This window comes from Argiope bruennichi, chromosome 7 (assembly GCF_947563725.1).
Source record: "Argiope bruennichi chromosome 7, qqArgBrue1.1, whole genome shotgun sequence".
In the NCBI taxonomy this organism is placed as follows: Eukaryota; Metazoa; Arthropoda; class Arachnida; order Araneae; family Araneidae; genus Argiope; species Argiope bruennichi.
Window position 1 is genome coordinate 14,444,939 of NC_079157.1, and position 24,441 is coordinate 14,469,379.

The 24,441-nt window shown below is 27.0% G+C and overlaps 1 protein-coding gene across 4 annotated transcripts in view; it reads left to right on the forward strand.

Moving 5' to 3' along the window:
- Window positions 1–14: 14 nt before the first annotated feature.
- Window positions 15–24,441, forward strand: part of LOC129975192 (uncharacterized) — a 30,881-nt gene continuing 6,454 nt past the window's right edge. Inside the window, exons 1-19 of one of the 4 annotated variants that reach the window (XM_056088175.1) lie at window positions 15–180; window positions 1,865–2,081; window positions 4,706–4,791; window positions 5,116–5,185; window positions 8,138–8,220; window positions 8,301–8,346; window positions 8,563–8,659; window positions 9,444–9,523; window positions 10,777–10,887; window positions 11,911–12,030; window positions 12,891–12,951; window positions 14,932–14,974; window positions 15,963–15,999; window positions 16,343–16,449; window positions 16,567–16,682; window positions 17,294–17,324; window positions 20,944–21,005; window positions 22,767–22,935; window positions 24,050–24,176. In XM_056088175.1, the coding sequence (XP_055944150.1) occupies window positions 1,890–2,081; window positions 4,706–4,791; window positions 5,116–5,185; window positions 8,138–8,220; window positions 8,301–8,346; window positions 8,563–8,659; window positions 9,444–9,523; window positions 10,777–10,887; window positions 11,911–12,030; window positions 12,891–12,951; window positions 14,932–14,974; window positions 15,963–15,999; window positions 16,343–16,449; window positions 16,567–16,682; window positions 17,294–17,324; window positions 20,944–21,005; window positions 22,767–22,935; window positions 24,050–24,176 (1,638 nt within the window). In that variant the 5' untranslated portion in view covers window positions 15–180; window positions 1,865–1,889. Of the gene's footprint in view, window positions 181–347; window positions 635–656; window positions 812–1,864; window positions 2,082–4,705; window positions 4,792–5,115; window positions 5,186–8,137; window positions 8,221–8,300; window positions 8,347–8,562; window positions 8,660–9,443; window positions 9,524–10,776; window positions 10,888–11,910; window positions 12,031–12,890; window positions 12,952–14,931; window positions 14,975–15,962; window positions 16,000–16,342; window positions 16,450–16,566; window positions 16,683–17,293; window positions 17,325–20,943; window positions 21,006–22,766; window positions 22,936–24,049; window positions 24,177–24,441 lie in introns of those variants that run through there. The other 3 variants (XM_056088172.1, XM_056088173.1, XM_056088174.1) reach the window with 3 other exon arrangements.

A 24,441-nucleotide genomic window follows, 5' to 3' on the forward strand; every position in this document is an offset into this window, starting at 1 on the left:
GTTCAAATTTTAATTAATAAGTAAATACTCTTATAATAGATGCATCATATTTTCTTAAAAGATGTCTACAACAATATTCATCAGAACTGGGATTGAACGTGAAAGGAAAATACTCATTTCGAATAATGAATGATTTAAATTATTTGTGTCATATTTTGATAAAGCTTACTTAAGAATAAAGTATAAAATTTTCATATTTATCTCCTTATTAATTTTTTTATTATTGCAATTGGTAGGATTAGCTATAAACTTTTTTACATGTTTTTTTTTTTTTTTTTTTTTTTTTATTAAAACATGTGTTATTGTTTATTATGATTGGTAAAAACAAAAATTTTAGTGAATGATAAATATATGTCGTTATATTATTGTTTAATAACTTTTGACCAAAAAAAAGTTGTCAGAAACACCAAAAAATTCGAATCTCCTCAGAACTGCATTGATAGAACAAATTATTTTGCAGTCAAAACAAAGTTTGTCGATAGCCTGTACATGTGGTAATCAGTCTTTCTTTTTCTTTCCTTATATTGAAATGTAAATAAGTTCGCGGCTAGTTTCATTATCAGATGCCTATTGGAGAAATCATTACTGAATGATTGAAGCTAGTGTAAAGATAAGAAACTAATTTTTAAATCATGTATGATTTTTTTTAAAATTTTATTTTTGAAACTGTCACGCTGATCCTCAGACTTGCGTAATTTCACAACAAACAGGCCTCATGGCATTCTGTCATTGTGTGAAACTGTCAATAAGAATTTTAATTTCTGCTTTTAATGCTGTTCCACTCATTATGCTTTGATAAGGGATTTTCAATGTAATGAAATAGTATAGATTTTGTCACATTTAACGAATATTTGTTTTTAAATGATATTCAATATAATTAAAATGCAGTGTAATTTTTTGTGCAAAAGGAAAAAAAAAAAATCTTTGATGTCTTTACTTATTTTTCTCCGATCATTTTATTTTTTTGAGATTGTGTTTCTCTTAACATTAAATGAAGTGATAATTTCCTTTTTAATATTGTTATGTAGATGCAATTGTAAAATTGTGGAGTTATTTTTCTCCCCTCCTCCTCTTGTAATTTCTGTTTGGCTTATGATCTTTTAGATTTAAAGTAAATATTAATCATTATTCTTGTGTAGTGAAAAAATTATGTCACAAGTTTAAAAAAATATTTATTAGGAAAATGACCGATTCTAAGATAGTTGCTTCAAAATTAACTTCATGTGTCACTGCTTTTTATTTTAATCAGCATAAAAAAAAAAAATTCTATTATGCTTCCTGCTATTCTAATTTGAGACATTTGATATTTTTAATATAATATTTTGTGTGCCTTAAAATAAGTTGATAAATTGTTATTAATTTTTTTTATGTCTGCTCAAGCAGAAAAAAAAAAGTGTTTTCAAAATATGTGGTTTTACTGAATTAACTTATTAGTTATTGGTCATCTTTGCCAAAAGCTGATTTGCAAGGAATATTGGTAAATTGGTAGACATGATTCCAATCAAATTTTCATATATTAAAATGATGTTGTTTTAATAGTTTTAAATATTATCTATTTATTGTGTATGTGGACTTTCATAATAGAGTTTGATCCCATGCTATCATAGTGCTTTTAAAAATGCAGTTCATTTCTTTTCTAACTTTCACAGTATTTCAAATTCACCTTTTATTCATTTTGTAAACTACACGCATATTAAAGAGAATCCATGAATTTTTAATTTGTATACACATATGTATATATATGTCAAGTTTGGGAGCTCTAGGTCTACAATCTGCCTTGTATTATACATATACATTCTACTTTAATATTAGAAGCAGTAAAATTTTAACTTTCACTAAAATTTGTATATTATTTATTTTGTAGAGGTTGATAAAATTTATTTTTTACCATGCTGTGGAGTCCCAATGAAGTTCTTGCTTATCTGAAAGAAGACTTGAGTGATTACCAGTCAGCTACTAACAAAGAAAAACAGAAAGTGATCCCAACTTCAGCATTTGGAGGATTTGAAACTTGGCCTGGTGATAAAGAAGATTTTATACTCATTGCAGAAAATTCTGAAATACATGGACCAAATCCTTTGGTTTGTATTTTATAAAATCTTAGAAATAAGTTTATATATATATGTAAACATAATTTTTAAAGCAGAATCGTGGCTGAAGACAGAGGAGACACTTTGAATTTTTAATGTCATTTTATTCCATCCCGGGAGGCATGATTTATGTACAAGAGAAGCAACAAGCACATCAACACAGAATGACAAAAGACCGAAAATGCGGGAAAGCTCATGATAGATTTATCCCTGTAATTATATACTGTAAGATTTTGATAGGGATTTCTTTACACGTGTCGATTTTGGTAAGGGAATTATAGGGATCTTTTAAAAGAATATCTTAACTCGGCAATTTTTCATCCCTACCCTCTGAGCATGGGAACTTGTCAATGTCAGCAATTTTACAGAGCTTCCATTGCATTAATTAAATAAATAAAAAGTGTAATTGGATTAGGAACACTTTAGAATGAAGTTTATATGTACTAAATTAAGCTAAAAAATTAGGAAATTAAAGGACTTTCTTGAAAGTCCTAATTTTTCTAATAACTCCTAATTAATTCCTTTTAATAATTTATCCTAATTTTTCCTTTCCTTGAAAGTCTAAAAGAAAAATTAGGACTTATTTGAAACTTAAATATTTTCACTCAACATTTTTATTTTAAAAACAATTTAATGGTTAAAATGCAAGCCTAAATCCTGCTTATTTTGCTTCCATTAGGAAAACTAATTTTTAATTAATTGCTATGCTGTCATGAGCATATAATTTACTTACAAAGATTATTAACATGTATACTCTTTAAGAGATTTTACAAATTGCCCTTCTCCGTAATTTGTTGCTATCCATATAACTATGCCCATTTCTATGGAATACAGTAAAGTGCTTTACTGTATTTCAAGGATACAGGAGTTGAATACTGGACATGGACATCATGTCTGAAGGTACATCCAAGACGCCATACTCTGAATAAGAGGTACATCTATATCCCTGAATAAGAGGGAGGGAAAACTGTAAATCTAAAAATAATGTGCGTCATGCAAAATTAGGTATCGCTAAAAAGTGAATTATGTAAGATTTCATTTGCAACTAAGGATTAAAAAATATGGAAAAAAGGTAAAAATAATCACTGTTATTCCTTTCTATTTGTACTGAAAATCTTTTAAAAATGTTATATATTAAATCCCCTTCTTCTTTTAATGGTATTAAAATATCGAAATATTTCTTTTTGCTTTTAGAGTGAAATAGATTTTGAGTTCTAAGTTGCTAGACCATGTAAAAGATATTGGAAAAATTAACTCAAGTCTAGCTCATATATTTCTCTGCAACATTGATATGAGATTAATTAAAGACTTAAAATCAGATTTAAATTTTTTCAGGTTCAAGATGTCATAAATAGTTGATGCTTTTGTTAGATGTAATATCTTCACATGGTTGGCACTCATTTTTCTATTTCGCAATATTTATAATATAGTTTTTGTAATTCAGGTTAATCTGATAGTAATTTTTTTTCTATAATTTTCATAATGTGCATATGATTAATTAGTTTCATTAATGTTCGTGACATTTTGGTAAAAGCTTATAAGCCAGTTAACAGCTACACTACCCGAGCAATTGCTTTTGTTTCGTGGTCATGTTACTGGACTGCAAACCACAAGATCCCAGGTTCTATCCTCACTCATTCCAATCCGCTACATTGGTGACCTCAGACAATGAACCTTCAACCTTCGTACAACTGTTGTGGCGCCATCTACCCACAGCAAACAAAACAAAGTCAGATTCACTTAACGCAGCTACACAAAGCCGTCAGACTCATTTGACGCAGCAACCAAAGTCACCAGACTCACTTGGCGCAACAGCATCAGCAACCACTCACCCACACATGCTCGCCATAACGCTTGGCGCTACTCAAATGGGTACAGGCGCATTAGACTCAACAGCTAAATACATCACCACTCAACAGCCATATCGTTCGTCTCACCTCCGACTTACTGGAGGGAGAGTGTGGTGAAAACTTATAAGCCAGTTAACAGCTACGTAACCCGAGCAATTGCTTTGTATTGTGGCTATGTTTCTGGACTGCGAACCACAAGGCCCCAGGTTCTATCCTCTCTCATTCCAATCCGCTACAACATTATGTTTCTCTAATAATAGAAATCAAAATAAAATTGTCTCTGTATATATATATATATATAATAGTCATCATTTTTTAAATATTTAAATCTCACTCTTGAGCTTGAATTATAATTGCAAATTGTTAAGTGATATGGGAATGCAAAAGATACAGTAATTACTGCTGAGGCTTAAATGTCAGCTTAATTAATTTATATAAAGTAAGCAATTCTAAAAGTTAAGAAAAATAATTCTTCCATATATCTCTTTTTGATTTGTTTGCATCACTCATTTTTATATGATTGACTTCGGATAGATTTTTTATTTATTAGTTCATTAAATTTTTTTTCTGTCTCTTGTTAATTATGAACATTCACTTTTAAGGTATTAAATACAAGCTTACTGTAAGCAAATTATTTTCTGAACTTTACTTCTAACAGACATACTTTTATTCTAACCATTCTATTAAAGTTTTATATTAGTAAGAATTAAAATTGAATATATTATATTTTTCTGATTATTTGCATAGTGGTTTTCTATATTTTAGTTCACTATTCCTGAGCTGGATTCATCATTAGATCTAAATTCGCTTTCAACACAGATTTTATCTGCAGATTATCAAGGATTAAGCAAGTAAATGCTCTGTTTCCCTTCTAAAAATTTTTTTAAGCGTAATATATTGAGAGAAATTTCTCTTTTGATTTATTATATTAGTTTATAAAATAGATTATTTACGACTTTTATCTAGCAAAAGTAAAACTTTTATGATCTAAGCTTATTTTAGATTTTCTCATTCTGTCTTCTTATGTTATTGTCATGAATCAATACTTTCTTTATTCTTTATCCCTTTTTCTGATTATTCAATGAAGAAATTGAATTATAGAAAAAAAAGTCCTTAAAAAAGATATTACTATTGTTTTTACATTGTTTCTAATAATTTTTATATTATTTTTCCAGTAATAAAATTCTTCCTGGAAAAAATGCTCAACTTCTCATGCCAGATCTGGCATCAGATTTGCATGCAGCTGTAAGTGTTTTCAAAGATCATTTTTTAATGAATGTGATAGTTAATGAAATCTTGACTCTCTATAATTAGAATATTTTTTTATATCTATTTAAAAGTATCATTGCAAAACTATTGATAAAAGGTAATTTTATAATAATTCAACTTAGATGTAGAAGATTAAAACTTGGTTAGAATATTTGTATTAAGTGCATGTACTAACAACATAATATTGGGTTGGCAACTAAGTAATTGTGGACTTTTTTTAGAAAATCAAAGACAATTTTTTCATGGAACTAAATAACTTTATTCTGTAATGTATTGCCCATTTTGATCAATGACCTTTTGCCATCTTTCAGGCAGCATCATAATCCCACGTTCATAAAACTTCTGGTACGATTTGAAATCATCATCATTATTGAAATTTTTACCATTCAAGGAGTTTTGTAAAGATTGAAACAAAAAGTAATCAGATGGTGCAAGGTCAGGACTATATGGTGGATGTTTCAAAACATCCCAACCAAGCTCCAATAATTTTTGCCGAGTGACCAAAGATACGTGTGGCCTTGCATTGTCATGATGGAATACAACACCTCTTTGATTTATCAATTCGGAGCTGCTTTTCTTCAACTGCATTGTTTAATTTTGTTAATTGTTCATTGTAGACATCAGAATTGATTGTTCGGTTGGGTGGTAAGAATTCAAAGTAGACAATTCCTTTGTAATCCCACCAAACTGATAACAAAACCTTCTTTTGATGAATATCAGCTTTTGATGTTGTTTGAGTTGGTTCACCTGGCCTGCTCCACGATCTTTTCCTCTTGATATTGTTGTAAACAACCCATTTTTCATTGCCAGTTATCAGTCGTTTTAAAAATGCATCATTTTCATTACGCTTCTTTAGCAAATTGCAGCTGTTAATGTGTTGCGTTAAATGCCTTTCTTTCAGTTCGTGAGGAACCCATGTATCGGGTTTTTGAACATAGCCAAGTTGTTTTAAGTGATTTTCAATGCATGTATGTGATACATGAAGCTTCTCTGCAATCTCACGTGTTGTACTGTGATGAACCGAATCGATTATTGCTTTGATTAGGTCGTCATCAACTTCAACTGAATGACACGAGCGTTTTTCATCTTTGAGTGAAAAATCACCAGATCGAAATTTGGCAAACCATATTTGACACTGCCGTTTTTTTAAGGCTTCGTCACCATAAACAGCACATAACTTTTAATGAGCTTGCAATGCATTTTTCCCTTTGCGGAAATAAAAAAGCAAAATATGACGAAAATGTTCCTTTTGATTTTCCATTTTTCAACGAACGCCAAACGAAAACTACGCAACCGATCAAAAAACGTTTTTTTACTGATTGCAGCTCAATTGCCAAGTATCAAATAACAAAATGTGTTTTACATTTGTACTACGTCTGCAAACCTAAAAATTCAATTGAAGCCTTCTATGAGTGAAATCCGCAATTACTTAGTTGCCAACCCAGTAGAATGTTTTATTATGGTTCTTTAAAAATTAAACAAATATTTTCCTCAGTGTTATTAATAATTTAATTTTTTTCTGTTTTAAAAGTTTCATAATTGCATTTTTAAAACTTCTTTTCATAATTTTATCAAAATATTTTGATACTATTAGCATTGTCATGATTTCTTGTGTTATACAGTACATGTTGCAATCCTTTAAACTTTGCCCGTAACATTTTTATATTATTTACAATAAATGCATTTTTATTGATCAATAGCACCTACTGCTATCCTAATTATTGGTAACTTTTTTTTTACATTATTGTTAATTGTTAACTATTATGGGTTAATTATATGCATAATTACTTAAATATGTATAAGTATCTGATTGTATTTTTTCATTAATAAAAAACGATATAATACAGTATTTAATTTTCTGAAAGAAGAAATTAAGAGCAACATTTCCTTATTCATAAATTTGCTGAAATACACATATTGTTATTGAGCTTTTTGTGGGAATCAACCATTCTCATCCTTGAAAGAATGTTTAAATTAGTTTATTTCCAGCTTCCATAAAGACAAAAATAATCACTTAAAAATTGTTATGGCAAATTTTCTGGAAATTGAGGTCCTGTGCAGCAATGAAAAATCCAACAGGCTCTACAATAGATAATAAGTTTTATTTTACATGAATACAAACAAAACATGGCTGAAGCATAAACAAGTACAGCATTTTCCATAAACAGCAACACACAAGCAGCAAATTGTTAATAAACAACTTTAACACCGCAAAGTGCTTAGAGAGAACTCCCAGGAGAAAGACAGCTCTCAGCTAATCATGTCACTCAATTGTCTGCTACTTTACCACTGACTCAGTACTAATTGATTGCAGTTTTGTTTCCCATTTTTTTATAGTTAACATGAAAGGGAAAAAAAATTCAAGAAGGATTTTCATAGTTCAAGTTCTATTGGCTACCACCAGGATTCTAGTAGTTTCTAAAATCTCCCAAGTTTTTTTTTTTTTTTTTTTTGCCAAAGTTAGGGTCACTAACTCAGCATTTACCTATCTATCTGTTAAATTGTCTTCTTTGTCATGGAACTAACTACACTAGGGAATAACAATACAAATTCATAACCATGTGACATTTCAAGAATGTTTGCTTAAAACAAAAATACTTTGCAATTCATTACAAAAAAGAAAAGAAAAGAAAGACATTCTTTGCAACAAAACAAAATCTTAATCCTCCCCCCCCCCAAAAAAAAATGCAATTGTTTCAGGTCAACTCTTATGAAATTTTCATTTCATTTTGTTAAATTCTTTTCACGGTTAATTTCACATGGTCTCTTAAAGTCACTCATGGCTTTAATTATATTACATAAAATATTACTTTTTATTGCTATAGTCTTGGTTTAAATTTTGATGTTTTTTGATATACTGAATATTAGTCAATATTTTCATACATTATAGCTGTTTTTCAAAGTACTTTTTTTTTTTTTCTTTTGCAGATAAATTATTTCTTTCTTTTTGACTCTGATGCCCGGGGTTTCGTTCGACCAACATGTTTAGCATATTTTACAAATGACAAGCAGTAAGATTTTTCTTTAAAAGTAGAGTTGTATTGAATTTTATCTTTATTCATATTAATTACAAGATTTCTTTCATTTTTAGTAAGCTTGTAATGTTGGCTGAACCAATTCTAAAAACACTTGGTGAGGTATATATATTTTTGATTGTATAACTTCTATCTTAAGAATTATTGCTCTATTAATTTTTATTACTTAAAAAGACATTTTGTAGAATACATTAGGTAATTTTATTTTGTTTAAAAATTTCTCAAAATTTTTCAAAGGGATTTTTAATTATTTAAAAAATTATAGTCCTTTTATCTAATTAGTCTTTTTATTAATTTGTAAAATTGTTATATCCTTAGGTTGCTGCAATTTTGCAACATTCAAACATTTTGTATCATATTAATGATCTGAGAAGTTTAAAGGATACTTTTAAGTTACCCGCACCCAGTACTCAAGGTAAGATTTTATATATATATATTATTTTAATTTAAATATTAAATTTTCAGTTTTCTTTTTCTCAAATTAGTCACAACTACTTTTTTAAAAAAAATTTCTTATTTCATGATTTACTATTAACTTTTTTCATTTAAATGTTTCTAACATGCACTCTAAAAAATTCCTGAGTGTCAAATTTCCCTGGGCTTGAGTGAAGGATTAAAAATACCAAATGTTTACAGTATTCTTTCTGAGATTCCCTTTCCTAATTTGACATGTATCAAAGAAATTCCTATCAGAATATCATAGTAAAATCACTGAAGGAAAAAATGCATGTTTCTTTGCTCTTGTCTTCTGGTGCAAAGGCACGTCTTCCAATTTCTTTCTCACTTACAAATCATGACTCCTATAGGAAAAATAAACTAAATTTAAAATTTCAGAAATATCATTTTCTTGACCACATATCTACCAAAATTTTGCTACATATACACACATATTGAAATGATGTAAAAATATAAATAATAGTTTTTGGATAATTAACTGATTTTAGATTTAATTAATTGAAATTTCAAATTAAATAGCTTCTGAGATGTATATTCTCACTTTCCAAAGAAGGCATATATCCTGAATTTAGTAGCTGTAGGGTTAACAATCTTTCCTGTTGAAGGCATTATAAATACATTCACATTTGTCTTTATTTTTACTTGATATAGTTATTGTTAAAATAAAAGATTTACTTACTTTTTTTACTGTTTTTAATTTTTAGAATATATGTGAAATTATCCATGTGCCTTTAACATTTTAGTTTCCAGTTCAAATGAAATAGGTCTTGAGATGCGTTTGAAGGATATTCAAGAAGTTCTTGATATTGTAGAAAGTTATGAGGTACTTATTTATTTTGTACTTTTTTCTTTTTTAAATACTTTTTTGAGTTTTAATATTATTCTGATAAAAAAAAAGACGTAAAAGCTAACTTATATTGTTCCATATTAGTATTCAAATCGAATTTCAGTTTCTCTTTGAGTACCCATGAGCAAACGTGTTGACAAGATTAATATGGAAACCTAAACTATATATATATATATAAAAAAATTATTTTCTTGCTGATATTTTTTTATGTATTTCTATAAAGCTTTATTTGTAGTTCCTAGAATTTTATCAATTTCATTTCTTAAGTGTCTCATAAAATTAACATTTTTGTTCTTATGTTGAATTTTTAATTAATCGACTCTTTCAATTAGCTGGCATTAATTTATTAGCTAATTCATTAGGAATATTAAATAAATTTAATTTCAGTTCAATCATTCAGATATATAATTTCATATCTATGATTCTGCCAAATTGTCAGACATTAAAGCTGTATTATTTTAATTGTTTTACATGTATTCTGCTCATTATATATTCAGATTTTCTTAATGAAGCCCAGTCCTATGACATCACAGCTCCATTAAAAATGCAAATGTGTGTTTCATCTATCTTCTAAATTTCATGAGACTGTTACTTAACTTTTTTTATTCATTTTGTAAACAACATAGATGTTAAAAGAGGGTCCTTCATTATTGGGAAAAAACAAGCAATTATAAAATTGATTTGAATCTGATGGCACCATGGAATTATTAATGGAAATAAGACCAAAAAAAATGTTTGAATATTAAATTAGTATCATTGAAAAGATAATTTTTTAAAATTTATATGTTGATTTAAATCTTATGACAGCATAAAATTATTATTGGAAATTAGACAAAAAAAAATTGCATGAATATTAAAAGATAATTTTCTTATATTGATTTGAATCTCATGGCAGCATGGAATTATTATTGGAAATTAGACAAAAAAAAAAAAAAAAAAAAATTCAGAAAACATTTGCATGTATATATGTATATATATATATATATATATATACCCGTTTAATTCCCAGAAAGAGTGTATAATGCAATAGAAATTTTCAATTTTGTATTCAATCATCTAATTGTTAAAGAGATAAGGGCAAAACTAAAACTAAATTATTATTATTTTTTTTTATACTCCTGTTAAGAGATTGGCATTAAATCTGTAATTTGTATGTCATTTTTTTGTCGTTTGGCACACAGTTTGTAAATCCTTTGCTTGATTTTTTTTTATACCTTATTTTCTAATAGGGAAATGAACTTTATGATAAACTGATTTTAAGTGTTATGGAGAATCTAAAAAAAATTGCTGTATCTGAAAAAATCCAAAATTTGGATTCTGTCTTCTCTCCTGTTAAAAAAGTAAGTTTTATAATTTATTTCAATTCTGTCTCTCTAATTATACCGATGATTACACACTGGAAAGTTGTGTACTTGTGATTTTTTAAATATCTTTTTGCATTGTAGATATGACTTTCTTTCCGGGACATTTATTGCCACTAAAATTTCTATTAATATCTTTAGTGTCACCTAAGAATATTGTAAACTTTCCATTGATTTATTTCTTTTATATTAATTTTTTTATTATGTGTTACAATTTTGATAACTTTTATTATGAATAAAACTCGGTATTTGTGTGTGTATCTGTTCGTGATCAACATTACAAATTGTTGTTTTTACAAGTACTAAATTTGTTTCAAACCTATCTCTAATATTTAAAATATAAAAGCTTCAATCTTTTTCTGTTTCCTTTGAAATTTTAGTTAATAATTTACTATTTAGAAATTAAAATACAATTCTAATTTTTTACATACTTATGTGCCTATAACTTCCTAATAATTATTTCATGAAAACTATTTTTTTTTTCATCGTAAAATGTAGAAAATTTTACTTGCAATGATTTAAATTTAATTTCTATAGAAAGTTTTGACTTATTTTCATACGTTTTAAAAATCATATTTTATCAGTCTTGAAATAGATTTTTTTTTTTTTTTTTATGAACAGCTCGACAATATGTATAATAACACATGTATTTTTTGTATAAATTTCTTCATTTTTTAAATTAAATTAATCATATTTGTTTTGCTTCTTGGTATTTATGTTTCGCTGGATTCATTATTTTCATTTTCATTTAGCTGTATTCATATTTAATTTTCATTTTTAAGCCTGTATTCTGCCTCATATTGACTTTTTGTGTAATGAAAAAAAGAAGAAAAAAACAAAGTTAATTAAATCACAGTTGTTAGAATTGTCTTTTGTGGTAGTAATTATGTTAAAATTCTCTATTTTGAATAAACCTTCTATTAAGTAGAAAAAATTGGTAATCAATTTTACTAATTTGATCAACTTTTAAGATACCAACTTTTTTTTTATCAATTTTTTTAGGTTCCTGTTTTAGATTTTTTTATCTTCAGACCTAATACCAAGACTCATATGAAGAATTTATATCATATTTGTAATAATGGATTGGTGCTTGGCTTATATCATCTATTTATCATGCACAAAGTTAGTATTTTGTTTAATTGTGGGTGAAAAATATTTTGAAAATTTGTAGTCATAATTTCATGTTTTTACATTATTACCATCCAGCTTTGTAGATATTATTATAGCAAAATCAGTTCAAATTGTTTTTAAGAATTAATCAACTTTTATTTTGTTCTTAATTAATAAAAAAACAATTCCGAATTATTTTGAAATTGTAACATTTTTTAGTTATATGTATGCAAGACAGTTTACAACAGAGAAATTGATTATTGAAATAAATGTAACAGTTTTCCCAATTGAAAGCATTATGAATGCGTTTGCTTTCTTCATATACTCTTATTAGAAAATTTTAATAAGTTTAAATTTTTGATATTTATTCGTAATTTTTTTTTATGAATTTACTTGTATTTGTTCTATTTATTTTTATAGTTGAAACTATTCTAATTCTTATGAAAATATCTTGGTTCTAAAAAGAAAATGCTATAAAATGTAAATGTACAGTATGTTTATTTTGTTATTCTACTACAAATTATAAATTATTTTTTCTGGAATAATAATTTAAGGTAACGAAACAAATAATAATATACAAGACAGAATATTATAAGCTAATGAAATTAAATATTTTTGCATTTAATCAAAAATTTCTTTAGTATTCTTTGTCTAAAGCAATTTAAAATGCTCTTCTTTCTCTTTGTATAAAGAAGGGAAGATGTATTTGTCGGTTATATTAAGATCATTTATAAATTTTTTAATTATAAATCAGTTCAGTTTACCCCCCCCCCCCCCAAGAAAATATCTTGTTATGTTTTAAAATCCTACATAATTACTTTGTCTCTAAATTGTAATGTGTTTATTTATTTTTTTATTTATTTATTTTTTAGCATTTTAGAAGAAAATATGAGCATGTAGTTTTGAATTCAGATATCTCATCTACCTCAAAAGGTAATAAGTTATTTACTTTTAGTGAAATAATTAAATACTTAGCTTGTGGAAAAAATCCTGATTTAATTTTTTAGTTCCATATTTTTTTATATATATATTTGGAATAATGACCTTTTCTGTAGTACCCTTTAAAATATCCCATTTTTTTTTCTAGTTATGGTGTATTAAGGTCTTTAGGATTTAGATTGCTTTAAGTAATTTATTTACCTTATTAGATAAATTTAATTCATTAATTAATTTTGTTAATTAATAACTAAGTAACAAATCAAGACATATCATTTTGTGCAAGATAAGAAACTGAGGCATTTAAATTTCTGTTTTATATAAAAATTTGTGAAAATTAATGCCAACCTTCATAACTTCAGACAAAGATTGATGAATGTGGGGGTAAACAACTTCCCATGGCCTTAGAAAAGATCAAAGTAAAACAATACATTATGTTCCTTAATGGGTTTTTCAAATCTTATTTTAACATTAAGATCCTGTGATAATTTCATATGTCATTTATTTCAATTTTAATACCTATTTGTATACTTGCATACACTGAGTGGTAAAATTATTATGAACACCCCCTCAATACAGTGTCGGTCCACCTTCACCCCTTAATACTGCTCGCATCCTTCTTGGCATAGATTCTGCGAGATGTTGGTAGGTGATATTAGGAATTTGATCCCATATCCAATGAACTGCACTTTCCAGTTCCTTCCAATTGGATGGCACTGGATCCAGCTGTCTGATGTCCCATTCGATCCCATCCCACAAATTCTCAATTGGATTGAGATCTGGTGATTGTGTGGGCCAACGAAGGCAGGTAAAGTCAGTGTTATGTCCTTCGAACCATTTGACGACAATACCAGCTGTATGGCAAGGAGCATTGTCTTGCTGAAAGTATGCATCTCCGGCAAGGTACAACATTAACATAACAGGATGTACTTGATCTGCAAGAACATTTAAATATCCTTGAGCATTCAGACATTGTACCACACTAATCAAAGGATCCATGCAATGCCAAGAAAACATCCCCTAAGCCATTATATTGCCTCCAGCAGTTTGAAGTGTTGTGGCAATGCAATTGGGATCCATACTTTCATGCTATTTTCATCTTATCTGAATCATGCCATCTGCATGGTATAATTAAAAATGCAATTCATCAGACCACATAACCCTTTTCCAGTCATCTACTGTCCAATGTCCGTTTGCGCCTTTGCAAACTGGTCCTCTCTTGTTCAAGGCTGACAGTAATGGCTTTCAAACAGGTTGTCGGCTCCCACAGGTGCGCTGCACAGTTCATTCAAAGATGTTTGCAGTTACTCCTTCATTAAGACTCCTCAGTATTTGATATACTGTTGCTCTTCTGTTGGAGTGGACAATTCTGGCAAGTCTCCTTTCAGCTCGAGCATTCAGTAGCCTGTCGTTGAGACCCAGTTTTCTGCTTGGTAGTCCTCTCTCTGTAAACATCAATAATTGCTGCTCACAAACACTGCACAAGAGCAGCCATTTTGCTGATACTGGTACCGACACTTCAAATGCTTACAATAATCCCACGTTCAAACTCAGTTAAGTCATATTTTTTACCCATATCTCCATGCATGATTCAATGCAATTGATGGTTCACTTGCCTTGAATTCCCTTTTTGTGGATATCTCGCTCTCTAGCGGCAACACTGTGATGCAATAGCTCATTTTGTATAAAATTATCAGGTGGCATTAATAATTTGGCCACTCAGTGTATGTCTACCATCATAAAACAGTTTCTGTTTGAAGATTGTTTTTATAATCACGATAAAATAACAAATAGCACATTTGTACTTCTTCTATGAACTATCTATCCTAACTCATTATAACTAGGCATTTTTATAAATTACAGTAGTATGGGAATAATTGTATAATATACACTTAAAAATGCTTATGTGTTTTGTGTTTCACTAAAATGTATTTGAATTTTAACATTAATTATTTGTGTGCACAATTATTTTTTCAGGTGTTATACTTCATTTTGGAGCTTGTCTTACATTATCTACTCAGTAAGTTACAAATTTTAGCTTTTTTATTACACTTATAAATTCTCATTTTTCATTAGTAGTATGTAAAAAAATCATTTTGACATATTACATTAATAAATATAAATAAAATAATTATCTATGCAAAAATAGCTCCATACATTTTATAATGTTATCTCATTTTAGACTATTCAAATATGTATAGTAATGCAAACATCAATTTTAAATTAATGGCTTACAAAAAAATTCTTACATAAATCATTAAACAATTAATGATTAGATTAATTAATTAAGGCTTAAATCATTTAATTAATTAATGGTGGTAATTAATTAATGATTAAAACTTTATGGCAAAATAGGACTTTAATTTTAATTACTTTATATGCCACTCCTGATATTTTGATACAAAGATTGTATTCATCAATAGCAAATAAAAAAGAAGGTTTTTCATGAAATTTGTAATTATTTTATATATTTTTCATTGAAGGGTGAAAGGTAACATTTTATTCAAATAATAAAACCTTGATTAATGGCATCCACAGATATTATCTTTCATGCTTTATTATGCATTGAAATTACATTTTAATTTTCCTATTAGATAAATGCATAGAAGGATAGCATGTTCCTGTAATAACATGTTTAAGCATTTTCCCTCGGAAAAGTAATTCTCCAAGGTTTAAAAAATATGATTGAATTTATCTGAAAACTCAATCTTGCCATCTTATAATTATATGGTATTTTTTAAAAAAACTGATGATACCAAAAATATCAAAATGATGTAGAATTGTACCAAAGAGAATCATCTAGAATACAAAGGTTACATTGGGAAAAATTTTTATTATATTTATAAATTATATAAATGAACTCCTGTTTGCAATTAATATTCATAAAAAATTAACATGAGCCAACATTTACTCTACATAGATATTTATTATTCCTCAGTTTTTGAAATTAAAAAGTGATAAAGATTTGTTTTTAAAATGATAATTTTTTCTTTATTTTCTCTAAATAGATATCATTCCATACAAGATTTCCAAAGTACAAAATGTGTAAGTTTAAATTGTGCTTCATTTCATTTAATATATATAATTTTTGTTAGAATAATGTATAAAATATTAGTAAAATTTCATTTTATCAAGTTTGTTGTGATTAATGCATAGTAATCCATAAGTATTGATTTATAATTTGTTTTAAAAATGATCCTGAAAAAAAGGAGCATTTATTTTTGTATAGTTTTTTATTGTTAATAACTGGAATGAAGCAATAATAGAAAACTGAGATTGTGTAATTACTATATTATCAAGTTATTTTTATTTACATTGTTAATTATGTCTTTTCATTATAAAAGATATTTGTGTTAATTTTATTATTATTGTTATTTCCAATTTCCAGGTACTGTCCTCTTTCAAAATCCCTTATACATTTTCCTTAGAAAGTAAACAATATTTTAATTGTTTGGACCATACTTTTGAAAAGTTACTTTTGAGCTTTATTGATAAGTGAGTATTTAAAATTTTGTTGCATGTTTTCTTTTATATTTGTATATGAGATAAATGCTCTTGATATACCAAAAGCTTTTTAGTTTAATAACTGATTTTATTTATGTTTTCTTGTAGAAACAAAAATGCGCTTAGCTCTACAGATAAAAATAATGTATCCTATTGTTCATCACAAGATTTTTCAAATTCATCTGAATTTTATTCTGGCTCATCTCATAGTAGTGGCTATTTAAGTATGTATATTGTGCAGTTATTGTTTCTTTTTGTTATCATATTTGGTTTTTTAATAAATTTTCTTTTAGTACTTTTTCTATTAAATATATGAAGGTCTGTTAAATCTGCAATGAAAAAATATGACTCTGCTTTAAAGTTTAATAAATCAATTTCGTCAATAGCATTACTTATCTTATACATTATACATTACTTTTATATTCATTCTTTAATGTATGTTTTTCATTAGCATTTTAGTTAAACAAGCTTATTAGTTATAGTAATTTTTAATATATATATACATTCTTTTTATATTTTTGCACTTTTTAATTTATTTGAGGATTACATAGATTTTTTTAAAAATGGAACAATGAAACAAAATCTTCTTCAAAATATTATTATGTTTTTTTCAAATTATTTGCATTATTTTTTTTAATTAGTGGCCATATTAATGAAAATTATATTTGTATTTCACAAAATTTTACTCTAGTGGGCCTCAGCAATTTCCTGATACAAATCTTTTATCTAAAATCAATTGCTTAGAAAAATTATGTGGTATATTTTTGTACTTTTTATTTGTGTTTCTTTATATTGTATATGAATATTTTAATTTATTACTTATTTATTTATTTAGGTATGGATGAAGTAAATGATAGAAACTGCGGGTAAGTTAAACATTCTTTAAGTTTTACTAATACAGTAAAATTTATTGTTATTCATGAGCAGGAAATAAAGTTTTGAGAAGTTTTATTTATTATAAATGATATTTTTTAAAGTCAGTTATGCATTTTTTAACATTTATTTAATAAAAATATTTGATATTAAAGTACAATATTGTCGCATTTTGACATTTTCCTCTTTCACATTTTTTTACCATAATGGCTGTTTAAAACAGTTTTTATTTGGTCCATCAGATTTCTTGTTTTGAATTGAGTTGGTGTTTGCTTTGAGATATATTCTTACCGTTTGGCTACTTTCTCTCAAGTTTTCTTTCTAAATATATAAATAGGGAATAGAAATGGAACACTTCTACTCATTAGTCTGGGTAATTTCTTCGAAGATGAAGCAATGAGTTTGAATTATTTTGTTTTTGTGCATGCATATGTGTATTTGCATTTTTTTTAATATTATTTTTGTTGCATTGTTTGAGAAACTAAAAAGACAAATAAAAGAGAGTGATTGAATTCCCTAACATTTATGAAGTTGTTTCTAAAAATGTGCACGCATGACACATTTTCAGTAGAACATAGATTTCAGAATTGAGTTTTATTATTCTTGGGATTGATTATTTTTTTATGTAATAATTTGACAATATTTTTAATATCTCATGCATTTTTTTTTATAAATTTATTCTTTTTTTGTTCAATTAATCATACTTTCTTTACTTATCAGTTTTTATGTTCAGCCCAAATCATTATTTTACGTAGTAGGGATTTTTCTTTTTCCCTCACCTCAAGCTTGTATCATATCTGACTGTGAGAACGTTTTACTGCAGCTTATAGTTTCCCACCATTTTCAACACTATTCCTCTAGAATATATAAAAATAGAATAATACTGTAAGAAATATATAGTTTCTCTCTCTTATTGTATAAGTAAAAAAATATTTAGAGTTGTATTAAAATTTTCTGAAAGTATTATGACTATTTAAATGTTTTTTTTTTTTTTTTTTTTGTACAAGCATCAGCATTAAACCAGGATTTCTCTAAATTGACTTAATTTGAAATTAAATAATATCTGATGTATGGAATAATTAAAGTTACTTAGCCATTAGCATGTAGCTTTTATTTATTTATTTTCCTCATTAGTGCTGTCCTCATTATAAAGCTGTCAATATGAAATGTTAATTGCCTTGGTGTTATTTACTGTATAAATTTTTGGCTGAAAAAAAAGGGTTGTATTTTTCTTCCAGGGGTGTTTGTGCTCCGGGGAAACCCCGGAATTCCGGGGATTTTGAACTTCGATACCCGGAAATTCCGGGGATCGTCGTTCAAAAGGAAGTAGGAATAATAATGAATTATTTATTTTGATCTGGGTAATTTTGTTTGCTTTGAAAGCAGAAAACGCAAGGTCAGTGTGTGTGGTGAAAACTTTTCCTTTCTTTCTCCAAAGGCAGTGATAATGCGTGAAAAGGGGAAAAAAACTTCTTTTTTGTTCTTTCCTTATTGCGAGTTATGACTCATTCCCCCGGTTCTCGGACATTCTCTTCTGGATTCTTTTCGGCAAGTAGGCGCAGCAGAAAAAAAAAGGAGAGACTTCGTTCGACCAGATGTGCGATCACGTGACTCTGGGTTCAAAGGTCTTATCTCTCCTGGGGTGGCGCCAATAAGTAGAGAAGGGGGGTTTTTCGCCGTATTAGCTATTTGTCATTGATCGCTTCGCAACTTTTTTTTCTCCGCTGTGTAAAATTTTCGTTTCATTTATTGATGCACGTGTAAATTTTTCGTTTCGCTTATTGAAATATTTTTTTATTTATGTACGCAAGAGAATTTCACTTTGAAATTTCAGCATATGAAACAGAAATTACCCCTTAAAAATTCATGTCTAATTAGTTTTACAGCATTAGATCCAGAGCTAAGAGGTAAAACCAGCACAATATTAGCTTTTGAAAAATTATCATTTTTTATGTCGCATATTTTTAGTGATAGTGAAAAGACAAAAGTAGAAGCTGAAATAAGGTTATACCAGAGTGATATTGATATCACCAAAGAAATGCTCTACACATCTGATGAAAGTGGAAATCAAGTCAAGTGTACAATTGGTCTAAAGTTTTTAATTTAAAAGATGATTTCACAAATGATTATAAGTATCCTACATTGACTAAATTGGTCAAAGCCTGCCTTAGCTGCTTCCATGGCCCATTAGTGGAAAGTGCATTCAACTTAATGGATACACTTGTCACTGACTATAGAACCTCTCTTAAAATTGATTCCCTAGATGCAGTGCAGACTATTAAATATGATTTAATGGCTTCTAAAGAAACCTCATGTGAAAAATATGGCTCAAAGAATCCAATGACTGATCCAATTCACAAAGATCTCTTACTGAATATGAACAGAAGTTGGAAAACATATCAAGAGGACTTAAAAACATGTATTTCAGATGAGTCACCTATAAAAGTCTCTGAAAAACCTTCTACATTAGCAGAAAAGCAAACTGCTTCTACCTCTGCATGTGCTGTTCTCGAGGAAATTTCTTCAACTGTAAAAGAGGAAAATAAAAGTCAACCTTCCTGCAATTATGAAGTTCACCACAAAAGAAAGACAAGCCCACAAACATCAGAAAATAAAAAAAAGCAGCAGAAATTAGATAATTTTTTTTAAAAGAATTAATTCAGGTAATTTAAAATATTTACATAAAATGTAGTAGTTTATATGTTTGAAAATTTATAGTTATTAATTTTGCAAAAAAAGTAATTCATTAAACTTTTATAATTAGGTCATTCAATACTTCATAATTGTAATTTTTCATTCCCCCCTCCCCCTTCTCGAAACTCCAAAATGCCGGTAGTAAGTCCGTAAAAGTTTCAGGGGATTTTTTGGGGTCCCACAAACACCCCTGTTTCTTCATATTTTGCCTGTTTTGTGTAGTTATATGTCCAACTTCATTTCCATTCAAATAATTTTCACTGGGGGTAAATTAATTATGAATTTGTAGATTAAATAGATTTTGTAAAAGAAAGAATTATCTCAATTTAATGAATACCAAATATAAGCAAATTTAAATTAAATGAAACATTATTATTCTTCTTGGAAATATTTGATAAGATACGAATTAGTTAAGAAAAAGTGAAAATATTAAACAAAACTGCAGAAACAAAATTCACATTAATCTCACCAGATATCATTAGGTGTATTATAGTCAAACATCATATCAAAGATATAACTTAGTATAGTTTTAAGCAAATAGTTGAAATAACGGATAAACAGACGTACAATAATTGTTTGAAGATTTATTAATATTGTAATAATTTTTTAAAATCAACCAGAAAAATTGGTCAAAGGTTAGAAATCATCTTGACAATCCATAAAGTTGTTGTGAAATATGATGAGTTAGTTGAATTTTCTAATTTTCTGAGCTTTATCCATTTTAATTTTTTATTATATTTTGGAACATTTTATATTTACTAAAAATAATTATTCCTTCTATCCTGAAATAAATTGATTTTAAAAGTTATGTGCTTTATTTTCCTCTCCATATCTTATTGTCATATACCTGTTGTAAAAATTCAGTGTGCATTGCTATATATTCTGATTTTTTTTTTTTTTTTTTTTTTCTTTTTTTAGACACATAGGGCCTGTAAATACAATATGGGATATCATAGAATTCATTAAAATAGAAAATCCAGGTAATGCTTGAGTTAAGATTTTTTAAATAAGACTTTTTTTTAAATTTAAATTAAATACTTTATATAATTTTTGTAAGACTTCATATTGTTGGTTTCCATTTGGTATAAATTTTCTTTCCTTAAAAATTTTATATTATTATTTAATGTATAAAATTTAAGAAAAATGCTTCTAATAACATAAATCCTTTTATAACCATATAGATTATAATTTTATCAACTTTTGACTTTGATATAAGGCATATTAAATATTTTACAATCAAAATATTAATTATACTTTTATTTTTTCCTGTATTTATTACAAACTTGTAATTTTTCATAACAGCATTGCCAGGTATGTGTGTGAAAGATAATGTCTTCACCATTAATATGCTTTCTCTAATAATATATGTAATGATACAAGATTGCTTTGTTACATATTCCAGTAATGCTGAGATGATAATATGCTATATGATGGCATCTGACATAAATAATTTGAGTATACCATCAATATAGATAATACTGAGTGTATGTAATGTAGTTAATAAATTTTTGTGCTTGTGTAAAATATATTTGAATATGATGTGCTTGTAAGGTACATATTTTTGTGGGTTTTTTTTTTTTTTAATTTTCTTATTTGTTGAATACAAATTATTTTTATTATCTAATAAGTATTTCAGACAATTTTTGACTATAGCTTTTGCATTCTATAATATGTGTTTTTGTGAATGAAATCTTATTTGGTAAGGTGTAGTTAAGATAATCATAATGCCTTTATATTTTGTTCAATTAATTTCTGAACCAGATGCAAATGAATAAGCAAAATATCTAGAAAAGTAAGTATTAAATTGGAATAAAATTTTAGTAATTTAATTATTGCTGTAATTAAGTCCTCTACAAAAATTTTGACCTTTTTTTAAAATTAATTATATTTTTATTATTATTAATCGCTTATTATAAGTTTGACGAATTCCAAATCATAAACATTTTTTTATTTTAACTTAATGATTAAATTCTCTATATGGAAGGGATATTTTATTGTAATACATTAAAATTGAGCTTAGTGAAAACTAGACATGTAAAAGTCGTTTTTTCTTTTGGTTAAGTGAACTAATGCTTTCAAAGCATTTCTTGAGACAAATCATAGAGATTTGATTTAAGATAAAAGTTAGCAATCAATAATATTAACCACTTCTGGTTTAATACATGTTTACATTTATTGCTTAGTTAAATTAATTAATCCCAAAAAACTACATGCCACATCTAAAATCCCAAATAAAAATCACTATCATGTTTATTTCTGAAGAAAGTATAGAAAATGTAATATCTTATTATATATACAAATTTCTAAAACTGATGTGTTTAGTACAAAATTAAGTTCAAATTATTGTTATTATATATTATTATTATGAAACTTATAATAAAAAAATTAAAATATATTTAATTTATTATAGAATTGTTTGCTCAAAGTGCCTAGCATTAGCAGAATTTCAATATTTTTAATTAAGTTATCACAATTGATCACCTTTGCTAAATTAGTGACACATACCACTTCTGTAATTTACCTCTTTCATCATCTATCGTAACATAATAATTTTAGATAAAATCTGTAACTTGCAAAATTCAGCTGTTTGATACCTCTTAGTTACTGATTATAAGCACTTCTATTAGTATGATCATAATTTTTCTACCTGATATTTAATAGTTCTCTTTCTATTAAATAAATTTAATTTTAAAGTTACATATAATAAATCTGTAGATGTTATAAAATATTTATTCATGTAGGTATTGAAGAATCATTCCTGCAAGTTTTAAAAATTTTCAGTGATACACGAAGATTGTTGTTTGCAGTTTTAACTCGTATGCCTATTGTTGTAATATCAATTCCACAGCTTCTTCATCTTGCTCAAGATTTTGTAAAGGCTTTAAGCATTTTCATACCAAGAAGAAAAGAGTGAGTATTTATTCAAAGTCTGTAATTAAGTCTTTTCCACTCTTCGAAAACTGTGCGAGATATATACTGCTCTGCATTTGTTTAATATAATTTCTGTAAGTTATTTTATTACTCTGATCTGTTCCCTTATTTTCTTATTGAATCAATTAATTTGAGAAATCCACTTATTTCTTTGTAATTTGAGGAATTACACATTTGGAATTTTCTCTTGTGTGTTTTATGTTCATTTTTGAATTACTTGTTTATGTAATCAAGTATTTTTTTAATAAAATCCCTTATCTTTTTTCATTTTGTTCATCCCGTTATTTTATTACATTCTATTTTTATCATTATTTAACAAAAAAAAGCATTTTAGGTGTTTTTTACTGGAGGAATAAATTATTATCATTGTCTTCTTTATCACTTTATTTAATATTTGTTTTTCTGAGGAATTTGTCTTTTTAATATTGTTTTTCTATAATTTAATATTTATTTTTCTTTATTCCTCCAATTATTTTTAATAATTAAAAAAAAATTAAATGTTTGTATATATAATTTGAAGATAATTAAGTTTTAAAAAAAACTTTTAAAAACATAGAAGGATATCATAACGTTTTGAAGTGTTCTCTTAGAAATGTATATACGCTTTAATCAAGTGATTCATGAATCACAACTTCATAACTGAAACGAATTGATAAATTTATTATTGTTATAATTTAGATATTGTTTAATTTCAACTATAAATTAATTCTGAAATTCTGTTGAGCATGTGGCTAAAGCAAAACAGAAGCATCAAGTTCCTTTGAATTGGACTTGTGGTGTAATTCCCTTTGTGGGCTTTACCAAAAATGAAATTAATTTAGTACTAATTATAATTGTATTATTATAGAGTAGACACTGAAAATGAATACTCCCAAACCATTTTGAAAATTTAAGCAATATTTACAATTCTATCAATAATTATTATCTCAAATTCTACACTTATATTAATTTATTTAAATTGTGATACTTTAATGCATATTACTAACCATGTAATAATTATTCAGAATATTTACTCATTTACATTTGGGTGGGAATGAAAAAGCATCTTGTAATAATATCTATTTTTTAAATAATCTGTGTACTTCATTTTCAGTGAAGTTTTATTTGTGGATATACATAGACAAGATCCTTTAAAAAAGGAAGATTTTACTAAATTAGCTGTTGTTAACATTTGTCTTTATAATCACCCAATTGAGAAAATTCTTCCAATGGAAATTTTAGTAAGTATTGTTATTAAATCATATGGAATTTATTTGTACTCCTTGAATTTTATTATAATTACTAAATAGTTAACATCTTTTTAAATATTTTATTATGTATTAATTGGTATGGAGCTGTTACAATTGATGTTTCTTGTTCTGAACATAATAAAGAAAGCCAATATCATGAAATGCAGTTTTTCAGAACACGAGGAAAACAGTGAAGCAAAAAAGAAGAAAATAAATAACTTATAAAAGTAATCATTCCTTAGGACTGTTGACATGT